General features: G+C 54.1%; 5 protein-coding genes across 5 annotated transcripts; all 5 read left to right on the top strand.

Annotated features, from left to right (window-relative positions):
• Window positions 1-208: 208 nt before the first annotated feature.
• On the top strand, window positions 209-2,191 carry KRP23_8428 (Acetyl-coenzyme A synthetase; the record flags this gene model as incomplete). The annotated part of the gene is made up of 1 exon (XM_067893866.1): window positions 209-2,191. One exon carries the CDS (start codon window positions 209-211, stop codon window positions 2,189-2,191), a length of 1,983 nt encoding a protein of 660 aa, XP_067743355.1.
• A 1,056-nt stretch (window positions 2,192-3,247) lies between these two features.
• On the top strand, window positions 3,248-5,117 carry KRP23_8427 (uncharacterized protein; the record flags this gene model as incomplete). The annotated part of the gene is made up of 2 exons (XM_067893865.1): window positions 3,248-4,877; window positions 4,996-5,117. The coding sequence occupies 2 exons, from the start codon at window positions 3,248-3,250 to the stop codon at window positions 5,115-5,117; spliced, it is 1,752 nt and encodes a 583-aa protein (XP_067743354.1).
• A 1,643-nt stretch (window positions 5,118-6,760) lies between these two features.
• On the top strand, window positions 6,761-8,284 carry KRP23_8426 (uncharacterized protein; the record flags this gene model as incomplete). The annotated part of the gene is made up of 2 exons (XM_067893864.1): window positions 6,761-8,194; window positions 8,255-8,284. The coding sequence occupies 2 exons, from the start codon at window positions 6,761-6,763 to the stop codon at window positions 8,282-8,284; spliced, it is 1,464 nt and encodes a 487-aa protein (XP_067743353.1).
• Window positions 8,285-8,733: 449 nt separating this feature from the next.
• Window positions 8,734-9,173, top strand: KRP23_8425 (uncharacterized protein; the record flags this gene model as incomplete). Its single annotated transcript, XM_067893863.1, has 3 exons — window positions 8,734-8,889; window positions 8,949-9,032; window positions 9,105-9,173. 3 exons carry the CDS (start codon window positions 8,734-8,736, stop codon window positions 9,171-9,173), a joined length of 309 nt encoding a protein of 102 aa, XP_067743352.1.
• A 442-nt stretch (window positions 9,174-9,615) lies between these two features.
• KRP23_8424 (N-acetylglucosamine-1-phosphotransferase subunits alpha/beta) lies at window positions 9,616-13,648 on the top strand (the record flags this gene model as incomplete). The annotated part of the gene is made up of 2 exons (XM_067893862.1): window positions 9,616-10,984; window positions 11,118-13,648. 2 exons carry the CDS (start codon window positions 9,616-9,618, stop codon window positions 13,646-13,648), a joined length of 3,900 nt encoding a protein of 1,299 aa, XP_067743351.1.
• Window positions 13,649-13,880: the final 232 nt, after the last annotated feature.

Raw genomic sequence — 13,880 nt, 5'->3', positions numbered from 1 at the left:
TAAATGCTGGCGCCGCAGCGATCGAGCTCGCGTTCTGGGGCTGGGAGGCGCCGACTCAAACGCTGGGATGACGCAGTTGATATAGACAGGAGGCCTGCGATGCGGGCTTTGTATCTGCAGGTCCCGAATAAAGCCGGGCGTTGGCTGGCTGTCGACTCGCGCGCCGCCCCCGCCGGAGCTCTCTGGCCGCCACAAACGGAAGTGCACCATGGGTGACATCGCAGGCATCAGTTTCAACGGCGTGTACCCGGTCAACGACGAACTCGCCAAGGCCGCGCACATTGGTAGCCTCGAGCAGTATGAGACCATGCACAAGCGCTCGCTCGAGGACCCGGAGAACTTCTGGGGCGAGCTGGCGCGCGAGAACCTCGACTGGTTCCGCGACTTCGACCAGACTGTTGTCGGCACGGTGGCCAAGGGCGACGTGGCCTGGTTCCTCAACGGCCAGCTCAATGTGAGCGTCAACTGTATTGACCGTCATGTCAAGAAGCACCCGAACAAGACGGCCATCATCTGGGAGGCTGACGAGATCGGTGAGGGGCGTAACATCACGTACACGGAGCTGCTGGAGGAGACGTGCCGCATCGCCAACGCCATGAAGCACGCGGGTGTCAAGAAGGGCGACACTGTTGCACTCTACATGCCCATGATTCCGGAGACCATCTTCACGATGTTGGCCTGTACGCGTATCGGTGCTGCGCACAGCATGGTCTTCGCGGGTCTCTCCTCGGATGCCCTTCGTGACCGTGTGATGGACGCCAATACCAAGTGGGTCTTCACCGCCGACGAGGGCAAGCGCGGTGGTCGCACGCTGCCCCTGAAGAAGACAGTGGATGTCGCTCTGGAGGGCCTCGACTTCGTGCGCAAGGTGTTCGTGTTCAAGCGTACGCACAACCCGGAGGTGAAGATGAACCCGGGCATCGATGTGGACATGGATAAGGAGCTGCTACTTCACCGCCCGTACTGCCCGGCTGAGTTCATGAATGCGGAAGACCTCATGTTCATCCTGTACACGTCCGGGTCAACGGGCACGCCCAAGGGTATTGCTCACACCACGGCCGGTTACCTGCTCTACGCCATGGTGACGGCCAAGTACGCGTTCGACATCCACGACGATGATGTCTTCGCGTGTGTTGCTGATTGCGGTTGGATCACGGGCCACAGCTACATTGTGTACGGCCCGCTGGCCAATGGTGTCACTACGGTTATGTTCGAGAGCACGCCCATGTACCCGGACCACGGCCGCTACTGGGACTTGATTCAGCGCCACAAGGTGACCAAGTTCTACACTGCTCCGACGGCCATCCGCGCGTTGATGGCCCGCGGCAACGACAAGATCCGCGAGTACGACCTGTCGAGCCTGAAGGTGCTTGGCAGCGTCGGTGAGCCGATCAACCCGGAGGCGTGGAAATGGTACTACGAGATGGTGGGCAACCGCCAGTGCTACATTGTGGACACGTACTGGCAGACGGAGACCGGCGGTCACATTGGTGTCGGCTTGCCGGGTGCCATCGCAATGAAACCCGGTTCGTGCTCGAAGCCATTCTTCGGCATCGACTTCGTGGTGACGGACGAGAACGGAAACGAGATTGAAGGCAACGGAATCGAGGGCCAGCTCTGTATTCGTTCACCGTGGCCCGGTATGGCTCGCACTGTGTACGGCGACCACAACCGCTACTTGCAGGTGTACACCGCGTCTCACAAGGGTCTGTACTTCACGGGTGACGGCTGCCGCCGCGACAAGGACGGCTACTACTTCATCACGGGTCGCATTGACGACGTGCTTTGCACGTCTGGTCACCGCATTGGCACGGCTGAGCTTGAGAGCACGCTTGTGGGTCACAGTGCTGTTGCTGAAGCTGCTGTGATCGGCATTCCTCACCGCATCAAGGGCGAGGGTATCTGCTGCTACGTCACGCTGGTGGATGGTGTGGAGGCTTCTGTTGACATTCAGAAACAGCTCGTGCTCGAAGTCCGCTCAAAGATCGGTGCGTTCGCTGCGCCGGACATCATTGTTATGGTTCCGGAGCTGCCCAAAACGCGCAGTGGCAAGATCGTGCGCCGTGTGCTGCGCAAGATCTCGCACGGCGAGGAGGACTCTCTGGGTGACATGTCGACTCTGGCCGAGCCGGAGGTTGTGCCTGTGCTGATCAGCGCTATGCGTTCGGCTCTGGTTGGGAAAGCGCTGTAAGGCTCTTGTGGCAGTTGTGTTTATTGACCCCCAGGGTGAGGAGTACGCAGATAGGTAGGCATCCAGTCGTGGGATGAAGTCGAGAGCGACGTAAGTATGTGTATTCGACGACGGGCGCAGCGTGTCGCCAACGAAAGCTACATGTAACAATATACGCCAAGGTCGGCAGTATTCATGAAGTTGTTGAACTCTTAGGGTAAGTTTACAGTTAACCCGTATTTCCTACGATCACAGTTTGACCCTTCCCCTTTCTCAAAAAGATGTATCCCCGCGAAGAAGAGGACGTGCGATCGAGTGCAAGCAGCTACATGTTGTTCGGATGATCGCCAAAACGACCAGTACAAAACAATGATTGAGTGGGCAGCCGAGAATGGACATCTTGAAGTGCTGGAAATTGTACTCGCCAACGATAGAAGCGCCGCCGGTGACCTGGGATGCCTTCATGGTGCTAGTGGTGGGGCTGCTCATCGTGGGTATTTTGACGTCGTAAAGTTTTTAAAGTATGGCAGCGCGCGCTCCACGAGTACGATAACCCCTTTGAAAGCCCACTTATTTTGGCAATCAAAGGGCATCAATTCGAAATCGCCGAGTACCTATACGCCAATAATGTATACGATGCCTCATTGATGGAGCACACGTTGTTAATAGTCACAGCTACTTCCGGACCAATGGAATTTGTTAAGCTTCACTGCGATGACTACTTCCATAACACTTCCTTTATTTACAGTTTAATCAGACACTCCACAATGTAGATATCATTTTCGTCATCTGCATCAATCACGGACAGAGTGAAGCAATTTTTGACGCAAAACAAAAGGCGCAGCAGTATTCTCGAAGTCACTACGACTCATAGTCTATAACGCTGGATCGGAATGGTCCCACGACGTGAACGCTAATATACAAAAGTTTGGAAGTCGTGTGTTCTTAAAATTATTTTAATAATATAATTTTAAGAACACACAGGAAGACAGATCTGGTATTTTTAAAAATCTAGAACGAATTGTTCCTATTTAAAAAACAAAAGCGAGAGTCAATTCCCAACCGTCACTTTCCACGATGGCGGCGCGCGGCCGACGTCGGCGCGACGCCAATCTGGGGCAGATCCCTCTGAGCTCGGGCGAGATCGAGCTCTACTCGCGTCAGGATGAGGCGGCGCGACGACGGCGGCGTCTGCTGGCCGTACGGGACCAGGAGCGGCGTTTGGCGCAGCAGGTGACGCAGCGCTACCGCCAGAACCTGCAGCGGCTGCAGCACGGGAAGAGCCAGAAGATGCACACGCAGCTAAACACTGAGCAGCGCGCACAGCTGACGGAGCTGCACCGACGCTACCAGAACTCGCTGCAGAGCATGGGCACGGCGCAGCGCAACGCGCGCGCGAAGCTGCTGGAGCTCATGGAGCAGGCGCAGCACGAGCAGGAGAAATGGAATTACAACCGCCAAGTTACAGGGAAAGAACGTGAAATAGAGGCACAAGAAAATCGAGAGGAGGAGGAGGCAGCGAGGAACGCAAGACGACGACAGGTGGAGCAGAATATGCAGAGACTCAAGCTCTTAAGCGGCCAGCAGAGACGACAGGCCAGTGATCGGGCCAGACAGGAACAGGAGCTGGCCATGCAACGGTCCAAGGACAGAGAGCAGTTGGAGCAAATGATACAAAGGCAGAGCCCCGAAGAGGTGTTTGTCACCCCTCGGCCACACAGGAAGGACGTCGTGTCGTACCAGTTTACGAGGACGCATTGTGTTGCACCTGCTGTGTCGACTGGCAAGGAGAGGCCGGCGGTGACGGTGATTAAACATAATAGGAAGCACCCGACTGCGAGGCGTGGAGAAGACGAGGCGAACAAGTACAGGGACGAAGTGGACCAGAAGCGAGAGCGTGATAGACTGATAGCGGAGGAGCAGAAAGAAACGGCCGCCGAGCGCGGCAAAGTTGCGGTGGACGATGTGACTTCGAGACAACAGGGACAACAAGCGTTGGAGTGGTTGGCGCTGGTCGATAAGATGGAACGGCGAGGAAGAGGACAGGAATTGGGCGGTGGAGATGAGTATCTTTTGGATGTTGGTGAGGTAGATGGAGTTGACGACCCGCAGCTAATGGCTGAACGGGCATTTGCGCAGATGCTTGGCTTAGAGGAAGACTCGATGGAGCTATCCGCTTTCTCGATCGAGACAGATGACGATGAGTCAGAAGGTTTGGCAGATATAGACCGTGAACTTTCAGACAACGTCGAGCCTGTGAAGGCAAATGCAGAATACAGAGTGAAACTTAAGGCGGGCAAGGGCAGTGGTTCGCTTGATTCGCTTGAAGAAATCGAGTCTGGCCGGGTCGGGACAAAAGACAGAGACGGACGAGCTGAAGCCATGTACGACAACACTGAGAAGCCTTTAAAGGCGACTTCTTTCGGAGACGATGAGCGCCAGGAGCTTAAGAAACTCAAGAAAGCAAAATACATCCAGAAAGATAGTTCGCCATCGAAGGGTGTACTTATGGAGACCCGTAGTGGAGTGACCGTCGGGGAGTACGAAGATAATTCTGGGAAGACGGGGGAGAGACCATTTACAAACGGTGGTGACGATGCTCTGCCGGAGGCATCGGCTGTACAGTGGAACACACATCGATATAGCAAGGCTGCTGCGGAGGGCCGACGCCGAAACAGCTACGGTAGTATCGAAGAACGCCCTGAAGGTACCGATGGCGAAGATGACGAAAGGCATCCTCCTTCCCACCGCCCGGAGCGAGAAAACGGATCTATCGAGCGATTAGAAAATCGGCTACAAGAAGTTTTGGATTTTCGCATGCCCAGACCACGACGTGATCAACTGCCAACTACACGTCAGCCTGCAGACGATCAAGAATCGTTATTCTCTGGCTCTGAATCGAGTCACCGTGCTAGCCAACTCGATGAACATGATGCAGGCTTACTAAGAAGGAGTGGGGCATCTGCATCCCCGTGCAATGGTTCCAATGCTGCAGGGAATACTAGAGCTGTATCTTTGCCTGCGAATGCGGGAGAAAGAGGCTCACCTCCCTTATCTTTTTCTGCAACTTCTGAAGCCGTGATGCCTGGTGAGCACCGTCATATGTCAACGGATGATGAAGAATCTGTGGCGAGTGAGGGCTTTCCCCAGACAGGGTTTCTTAATTACAGCAGCTCGAGTGGTATCAGTGAACAGCATGATGATAGACGTGTTTCAAAGGATGATTTCTTGCATCCTCGGGAACGAGGGCCTGGTGACCACCAGGAATTGCGTGTCGGTGGTGGTGATGCATTCGGAACCACGCCAAGAATTAATGGAGAAGCGGATATTGCTGGTGATAGCCGACTGGGCTACTCGCCTGCATCTTCGAGATCAAGTTATCAATCTGGACGTTATGATGTGGATTATCATGGACATGAAGCGATTGAAACTCACCCCGAAAACGTAAGTGGTGTTGGCCCGCCAGAGTTACAAAGAAATGAAATCGAGAAAACTGCTCGTAACAAGGAGGTTGATGGAAAGGCAGGGCAGGATCATAGTGCAGTTGGCCTGTGGAGCTCATCGGCTCAAGAAAGGGCTATCAAACCGCGGGATTCAAGAAATCTCTCGGCCACTGGACGTTCGGAGGAAATGCTAGCTGAGCATGATGAAAATTTATCAAGTTCAGTGTCGGCTGCTTCTAATGATGAGTTTCGTCAGGAGCCAACCACTCTAGGCGACAAAATCTTTCGCGTAGTTGCTGTTGAGGAAGACTCAGTATCCGAGTCATCCTTCGCTCCCAGCCAGAAGTCTATCGCACGTCTTGATCAAGTGGCCAAGAACAGAGAGAGGTCGCTTGGACAGCGATTCGTCGATCAACATGTGCTCTCTTTTTCTTCATCAGAGGGGCTAAGTGACGATGAAAGGGGGGCTGAAGGCAATTTATCTCGTCCACCCAATGGCACTGGCGATGCGCACCCGTCCGTGAATATCAATCCACATGATCCATACCGTCTGCAGATTGACCACCAAGCCCGGAGAAGCAGCACGTCAGCTATCTCTGTCGCCCAGTACTCACTTCCGCCGTCGGATACGCAAACCTCGTTTGATGACAGTTTGGATCAGCTACACCCTGGCTACGGTGAAGACAGTTTTGTGAACGAATTGGTACCAATGTTCCCTAAACGTGCATTGCCGCATCCCTTCGAAGAAGACAGTCAAGCAGTGGAGGAGTACGAAGTTCAGCTGGTGGCTCCAAATATGAGCAGAATGCTAACGTCAGATAGACGTACTTCTTTTGGTCGTAGTAGGCAGCGCTTGGTGCATCAAGACCACGAGGCAGATGCTGCAATCGACCATACACACCGTCAACCCGCAGCAAGACGTGAAGAGGTTGGTGATGGCGATCGGGTACCCCAAATTGATCAGACGGAGTTTTCGTCACTTAATAGAAGAAGTCCCGCGGGGTCTTCGAACGATGAAATGGACGTAGAAAGTGTCGAAACCTCGATGGACGAACCGCAACAGCAACAACAGCCAGGTATCAAACATACTCGACGAGCATCAACGCGCCCTAGCACGGCTGGTAGTCACCAGAGCAGGCCAGCTGGCATGATTGATAGCAACGCAGTGGACAATCTATCGGAGATCTCAGACAGCGACTCCGGTGTTTCCAGTCTTGGTTTTGCTGTCCAGTTGAACCTTGTAGCTGGTACTACCCGGAGACGAAAGGGTGGCGATGGCCGACGAGAAGCCCCTGTGCGTGCTGCAAGTCAACAAACCAAGTGCGCCGATGCAACCACCTCTGCTGATGATTTGGACAACGAGGACAACGTTTCTGACAGAAGTTTCGCGTCCAGTTCTAGCATGTCGATGGATGCTCACTTCAACTACCTCTCCAGCATGACGTCGGCAGTGGGGAAGTCTTTGCCTTTGCATCTTCGATTGCCCGCGGTGATTTTTGGCAAGAAGGATATGACCAAACCACCGGTACCAATAGCTTGGTCAGCGTCGTCTGAGTCTTCAATTGCAAGTGCAAGCGAGTTAGATCCCATCGAAGCTGTCGAGAGGGGTTTCGCTTTCGATAGGAGTAAAACTTCTCGTTCAAACTCGAGTAGGAGTGAATCTCTCCTTGAGGAGCAACAAGGTCAGCGTAAGATGAACTGGCAAGTGCGTGGCAGTGACTCTTCCGCTGGCAGTCACCAGAGTAAGGCGCTTGACGAAAGCAGCTACAGTGAAAGCACGGATGAGTCTGAGAAGGCTGAGCGTGTGACATTCAAGGACATCAAGGAAAAGGTTGCGATGTTGCCGCCACCTCCACTAGGCTCACTTGATATGACGCAGCCACCAGCACCTCTGAAGAACCTCGAGCACTCCTTTGCTGGCTCTCTCTCGTCGTCAGAACAGAGCTCCGAAGGCTTCCAGTCGTCTGAGAGGCGTCAAACACGTGACCATGACCGCCGTCCTTACGAAGATGAAGATGAGAGAAAGTCAGGCGGTTCTAGCAGCGGCAGCGATGAATCCTCGCGTAGCAACGATTCTTCAAGCAGCTCTTTTGCAAGCTCAAGACGTCAAAGCATGAAAAAGGCTGAGAAGATTGTTATCCCCGTGAAGAAGACACGGAGTAACAATGACGGAGATAGTGACGGAGATGAAGCTGGGAAAGAGATGTCTCTAGCAGAAGCGTTTAAGCGACGCCATCCAAGCTTCGGACATCGTGTTGAAAGTCACCACGACAAGCTGAAACGCCATCGAGACCAACAGCAGCAACAGCGACAGCAAGAGCCTGAACAAAAGACTCCTGCAACGCGTGATACGAAGAAAAGTGAAGCTGCTGCGCCAGCTGCCGACCCACTCCCTCCTGAACAGCAGGAGCTGCTCGACCGATTGGCTACGGGCAGTCGGGCCAAGATTTCAAGCCGCGAGATGAAGGAGCGCAGTCGCCGGCTGTACCACCAACTCCCTGAAGTCGTCGAGCGCAAGCGCCAAGAAGAGGTCATGCGTCGACGTCGAGAGCGACTCAACGAGCTGCGCGAGCAGGAAAAGGTGCGTCACTGAACCCCCGTACTCGACAGCATGCACTAACCTTTTCATTTCACTCGTCAGGAGCGGCGTCTTCAGCAGAAACAGCGTTGACAGCAACAACAGGACCGCTAAACAGCACTCGACCATCGGTAAATTACTATTTAGAAACTCCGTCGACGACCCCATCTCTTATCTTGGTAGTTAGCAGCATCCACGCTACTGATTGTTGGGTTTCTTGGCATTGTCGGTGTCGCTGAGGTCCGGAATGGTCTGGAGCACAAGGGGTCAGCCCCAATTGCAATACACAACCAGCCAATCGACCATCTCATACGCACCAGATCGGGTTTGAGCACCGCGTGCATGGCGCTGGAGCCCGCGAACAGCGAGCCCAGCGTCGCGCTGAAGAGGACCAAGTACTGCTTGGCCGTCACTCTCGCCATTGCCGTTCGTTCACAAATGCAAATTTTTGGTGATTTAGATCTGATTGGACGATAGAACTGTCGTAGAGCCTTCTGATTGAGCGTAAATCTGAGGTTCATGATCATTTCTATTTGTCTGCAATGCTGCGTGGTGCAGTGCGCCGCTCCAGTGCGGCGGCCAAGCAGGTGCCGCCCACTGCGCGTCCCAAGAAGCACCACAAGAAGAAAAATCACTTCGCGACGTCCGGACTCCCGCTCGTTCTCTTCATCGTGGGTGGATACGTGGCCCTAACGCAGGTAAATAGGGAGTTGCAATGTGGTTGGAGACCGCAATCGCTGATATTTGGTGCTTGCAGTTTGTTGAGGGCAAGTTCGAGGCGAGAGACCACCTGGTCAAGAGCCAATCGGAGCACATGTTCAACTTGGAGGAGGAGCACAAGGTCCGGATGCTGCCTCAGGCCATAATTGCAAGGCAAAAGGAGACTCACTTGCTGCTATTGTGGTGACTGTAGAGAATGACCAAGAAGTTGACACTTGACGAGTTTGAGATCAAGCCTGTGCCCAAGCCCAAAGATGATTAGACGGAGTACAGCCTGGTAGAGGTACACAGATCGACCTGCGCTTTAACTTTCGCCGAGTACTTGCAAACACTTGACTGAGAAGAATTTGTCAACTGCACATCATCATGTTTTACAGCGCAATAGTGATAGTCGTCGCGCAAGTCATGCGTACCCAGATTGGAGATGCAGACTGCAGTTCGCAACGACCTGGCTGTCTGCAGGGTCACACTGAGAGAGAGAGAGAGAGAGAGAGAGATGCACTCTCCATTCATTTCTGTTTGAGCAAATTCACCTTGAACTAGCAAGAATAAAGCAATTTGACGCCATACTTCTCTGTTGGTTTGCTGCAAACTTGTCGCTTGAACTTTGCATCGCTCTGGTCAACCGCTTCAACCAGTTGTGTACACTTTACGTCCCACCTTCCCCCTCTTAATTCCGACATCACTTCCAAATCGGACACGTAATGGCGTCGTCGCGTTCCCGACGCGTCTTGGAGGATGCGTCCGTCCCCGTAGCGCGGCGCTCGAGCGCTCTGTCCGCTCTGCTCTTCTGTGCGGGCGTCTTGGCTACCTGCTGCGCGTTTTTTCTGCTCGATTCCGCGCCTGCGTCGCACAGCAACATCGGCGGCGTGCAGGCCTCGGACTTCCTGAATTATGGGCCAATCGACGTCGTGTACACGTGGGTGAACGGCACAGACCCGCGTTGGAAGGCGGAGAAGGAATTCTGGCACAAACATTGGATCGCATCGCTCACCGGCCAGCCGCTGCCCGTGTGGGGCCAAGAGGCCGAAGTCAAGGGCAAAGACGATTCGAACTCGGACAACCGCTTCCGGGACAACGAGGAGCTGCGGTACTCACTGCGGTCGCTGGAGAAATACGCGCCTTGGGTGCGCCACATCTTCGTGGTCACGGACGGCCAGATCCCGTCGTGGCTCGACATCGAGTCGCCCAAGCTGAGCATCATCAAGCACCGCGACATTTTCTCCAACGAGAGCCACTTGCCGGTCTTTTCGTCACCTGCAATCGAGTGGAATCTGGACAATGTGCCCGGACTGAGTGACATGTTCTTATATTTTAACGACGACGTGTTCCTGGGCTCGCCCGTGAGACCTGAAGACTTTGTGAGCCAAGCGGGCGTGCAGAAGGCCTACTTTGCCTGGGAGATCCCGCTCTGCTCAAACCGGTGCTGGGAGACGAGCTTGGCCAATGGACGCTGTGATAAGGAGTGCAACGTCACGGCGTGCGATTTTGATATGGGCGATTGTGGCTGTGACGTGAACCCGCTGGACGGATCCGTGACGTGTGATGCAGACAAGATTGCCAGCATTTTGGAACACTCGCCCAAACCCCCGAAGATTGGCAACCATTTATGTCAGGGAACGTGTCATTATCAGTGGCTGGGCAATGGGGTTTGTGACCGCACGTGCAACGTGAGCTCGTGTGCATTCGATGGAGGTGATTGCCGTGTCCAAAAGTCGTACGACCGACATCGGCCCCATGTTCATGACGTAGAGGAAGAAGGATTATCGCCGCTGGTGATGGACCTGTTTTCGGCAGAGGTTGAACGGAACCACACGCTCGTGCAGGTACCACTGGATGTGAATGCTACGTATTTCAACCTTACGGACGCATTTGGAGTTAACGGCAGTATCTCGAGTGCTGCCCATGACAACGAGGAGCTGATTCGCTTTGCTTCGGTCTATGAGACCGAAATGGTTCTACTGCTCGTGTTTGGCCGCGATTCAGATGCGCATCCAATGACGAGCAGCGCCCAGATCACAGTTGCTGGTGAGGATGCTGAGGGAACTCCTATTCCAACTCGACTTTTCGTTGGTGAGAGGAAAGAACCAGATCGAGCTGCTTTCTAGCTCCGACAACACTGAAGAAATTTCTGCTGGTGTGTCTACATTCCAAAACACAAGTGTCCGGCCACATCATATTCGGCTACCTTTCGGTTTCCGCCAAGCCACTTTCCGCAACGTTTTCCCTGCTATCGGCGAGGAAACGGATGTAGCGCACAGCACGGAGAGGACGGAGACACTAGAGGCTGAGAAGACCCCATCGGACTTGTTCGTTGATGACCAGATTGCTGTTGTTGCCAACAAGCTGGCTAGCAAGGTGCCACTAGTGGAGATTTTTCTGCCCTTCAACGTCACTGGAAAGAAACTAAGTGACGGAGATGTTCTGAACCTCGGATGGCACATGGATCTACGCCTTCACAACGATGAAAAGGATATTGACTGGAGTGATCACGACGTCTGCCAACTTCAGGTTCCGAAGAAAAAACCTGTCGCGCCTCCTGCTGAGACTGCTACAAGGGAAGCTAAGGAGAATACGGTCACCGATGGCAGCAAGCACGATACCTCAGAAGAGAAGGAATCGGCTGAGGACGAAGTTGTACCTGGTATTGCTGATTCAACGGGGGAGACGAACGACGACAAGACCCTTGAACAAAGTGACAACCAGCAGGATGCTGTGCAGGACGAACTCAAGCACGACGAAAACACTGAAGAAGAAGGTTCTGACGAGACCAGCAGAATTGCTGGGTGCCGCCTTGCAGAAGACAACCGCGGCATTATCGTCACCGTGCGCGTGCTGACGAACCATGCACATGCTGTATTCACAGCTGCGGGCGCGTTTGATGACGAAGACAGCGACGCAGATACTTCTCAAACTCCGGAGGCAAGCACACCTGCAAGCGACGCAGATGCTCCTCAAAATCCAAAGCCAAGTACACGTTCAAGCGGCGCTGACGGTGGTGGTGTAGACAACAGTGCAGTATACAAGCTGATGGAGGAGTGGAAGACGAGTCCGCAGGTGACTGACGGCCAAATCTGCTTTTACGACACGGACCGCGCTGACCCATCGCGTTACCGCTACTGCTTTGCTCTAGCCATGGGGCACTATCACTCGGAAGAAGTGGAGGTGGTGCACAAGCCTACGCTGTGGGCCTTGCTTCACCCACCCAAGCCGAAGGTAATTTACACGCCGTACATGGGAGATAACCCGGCTCTGCTTGAGCTGCTTGACCGCTGCATTGACACCTCTAAACGTCAAATCGGAATTCGGCCTCGAATTTGCAACCCGAACGAAGTACCCGTCCCACGCCCACCCGTCAAGGACGAAGCCAAGGTAGACCCGCAGGTGCAGAAGGAAGAGGAAGGCCGTCAACTAGCTTGCGAAGCCCAGAAACGGCGAATGGCACAGCGCAAGGAGCGCGAAAAGGAAGAGCGTGAAGCTCAAGCCAGCGGCGGCATCTTGGGTAAGCTGGATCGCCTCATTGGAAGCATCAAATCAGCAGTGGGGCTTGGACATGTCGTGCCTGCAGATGAAAGTCTGGAAGATATTGAGTATGCGGACGTGTGCAGCCCAGCATCGTCGAAGAAAACAAAGCCTGAGGTGACGCTGAAGAGCGCCCAGGCCCACTTATCCAGGGACACGTTTGGAGATTCGCTGCGCTTTGTAAACAAGCTGTATAACCGCGCGTTTGGCAAGCCCAAGACATCGGATCGACGTCGTGTGCCGTCCCACATGCCGTTCTTGCTGCAGAAGTCAATCATTAGCGAAATTAAGGATTACTGGACCAAGGAGGTGCAAGATACATCGGCTCACCGCTTCCGCCACCCGGAGGACATGCAGTTCAGCTTCTCGTACTTCCACTACTTGATCAACCGCGTGAAGATCCATCCTCACACGCTTGAAGAGATCTGGCTCGAGTACCTGGACGCAAACCGCAACGGAATCTTGGATGAGAATGAGGTATTGACCGCTGCGAGTCTTGCGCACGGAGACGCACCGCCTGAAGATTTTGTGAACGAAGTCCGCGAGTGTGTGCAGCCTGAAAAGCGTGAGAAGGTGCGTGAGATCCCCACGGCAGAAGGCACTCTGCGACTCAGCGAGACGTTGACGCCATACATTACGTTGGAGAATCTGGAGCGATGCCCGTCAGTGCGTGACGCTCTGATCAAAAACGTAAGGTACGAGACGAAGGTGGAGCTGATGCCGGAGACTGAGGTGACGTTCCACATGCTGAGCGACAACTACAAGTTTGCCTGGAAGCAAATGATGGGCACACGTGCGCGGCGCACCAAGTTCGTCTGCATCAACGACGACATGAAGAACCCGTCGACGGCGGTTAGTCAGATCCTGCACGAACTCTTCCTGTCGATCTGGCCGAAGCGGTCGCAGTTTGAGCTGCCGTATCACCTCAAGAACCGCTACGCGCACATCGACGAGTACCATGCCGCCCAGGAGCGTCGCCAGATTGCAGCCGCGATCGCAGCCTTCATCCTGCTGCTTATCGCCTTTGTCTTCCGTGCCGAGCTTCGCGCAATGTTCGGGTTCCAGGACATCGCACGGGCTCGCGCTGCCTCGGCCTCGCAGCTCACACACGACTTCCAGCAAACGCAGGACGAGGAAGAGAACGTTGACGCTAAACTGGAGGCGCCTGCGAGTCCGACCTCGCCAAAGAACAAAACGAAGATGGCGTCGGCCTAGAGAGAAGTAGAAGAATGCGATGGAAACTGCATGGTGTTGGCATACGACGATGTTTTTGGAGTTTATGCTGGTGATGCGAAATAATGTAAGGAAGTCCTCAGGACTCGTTGCTGTCCTGCGTTGGGTCGTAGCTCGGTCAGTAGTTGGAGAAGATGCACTAAGTGGTCACGGTATCAGACCGGCAACACGGAGCGTAGAATGCTTTCCAATGGCCTTCCACGTCAGTCCTTAC

Source organism: Phytophthora ramorum (assembly GCF_020800215.1).
Source record: "Phytophthora ramorum isolate Pr-102 chromosome Unknown Phyram_PR-102_s0007, whole genome shotgun sequence".
Taxonomy (NCBI): domain Eukaryota; phylum Oomycota; class Peronosporomycetes; order Peronosporales; family Peronosporaceae; genus Phytophthora; species Phytophthora ramorum.
This window is presented reverse-complemented; position numbering and strand designations above follow the sequence as displayed.